General features: G+C 62.9%; 1 protein-coding gene across 1 annotated transcript in view; it reads left to right on the top strand.

Annotated features, from left to right (window-relative positions):
- Nucleotides 1–635: 635 nt before the first annotated feature.
- The window catches only part of MRPL33 (mitochondrial ribosomal protein L33), a 5,999-nt gene continuing 5,900 nt past the window's right edge, over nt 636–734 (top strand). Inside the window, exon 1 of the mRNA XM_057371223.1 lies at nt 636–704. Coding sequence (XP_057227206.1) covers nt 683–704 — 22 coding nt within the window. The 5' untranslated portion in view covers nt 636–682. The remainder of the gene's footprint in view (nt 705–734) is intronic.

Raw genomic sequence — 734 nt, forward strand, 5'->3', positions numbered from 1 at the left:
GCAGGGTCATCCAGTGCAGATCACACAGGAACGTGTCCAGGTGGGCTTTAAATGTCTCCAGAGAGGGAGWCCCCAAGATGYCCCKGGGCAGCCTGTTCCAGTGCTCTGCCCCACTCGAGGTAAACAAATTCTTCCTCATGTTGAGGTGCAAYTTCTTGTGGTTTAGTTTATGGCCACAGCTCCTCATCCTGTYGCTGGGCACCACCATCTTGSCACCCTCCTTTGAGACATTTATATTCACTAGAGGTCCCCTCTCAGTTTTCTCTTCTCTACACTGACCAGGCCCAGSTCCYTCAGCYTTTATGAGTAAGAGAGATGCTCCAGGCCCTTCATCATCTTTATCATCTTCCACTGGACCCTCTCCATCAGCTCCATGTCTCTCTTGTCCTGGGGAGGCCAGAACTGGACACAGCACTCCAGAAGTGCCTCACCAGGGCTGAGTGGAGGGGCAGGATCAGCTCCCTAGCCCTGTTGGCCACAGGTTGCGCTAGATGCAGCCCAGGACATCGCCGGCCCGCCCGCCCACCAGAACCATCTGCCGGCCCTCCCAAGCACGGCTCGCCGGCGCTAGGACGGACACGGCAGCACCGCAGCCCCGCCCCTCCGCGGCCCGGCCCTGCCCCGCTGCGCCCCGGACGCGCTTGTGGCGGCGGAAGGGGCGGGGAGGCGCGGGCCCGGCGCGATGTTCCTGACGGCGGCGGCCCGTGAGTGGCGCGGGTGCGGCGGGGCCGGGC

Source organism: Malurus melanocephalus, unplaced genomic scaffold (assembly GCF_030028575.1).
Source record: "Malurus melanocephalus ecotype Western Australia unplaced genomic scaffold, MMel_1.1 scaffold_5, whole genome shotgun sequence".
Taxonomy (NCBI): domain Eukaryota; kingdom Metazoa; phylum Chordata; class Aves; order Passeriformes; family Maluridae; genus Malurus; species Malurus melanocephalus.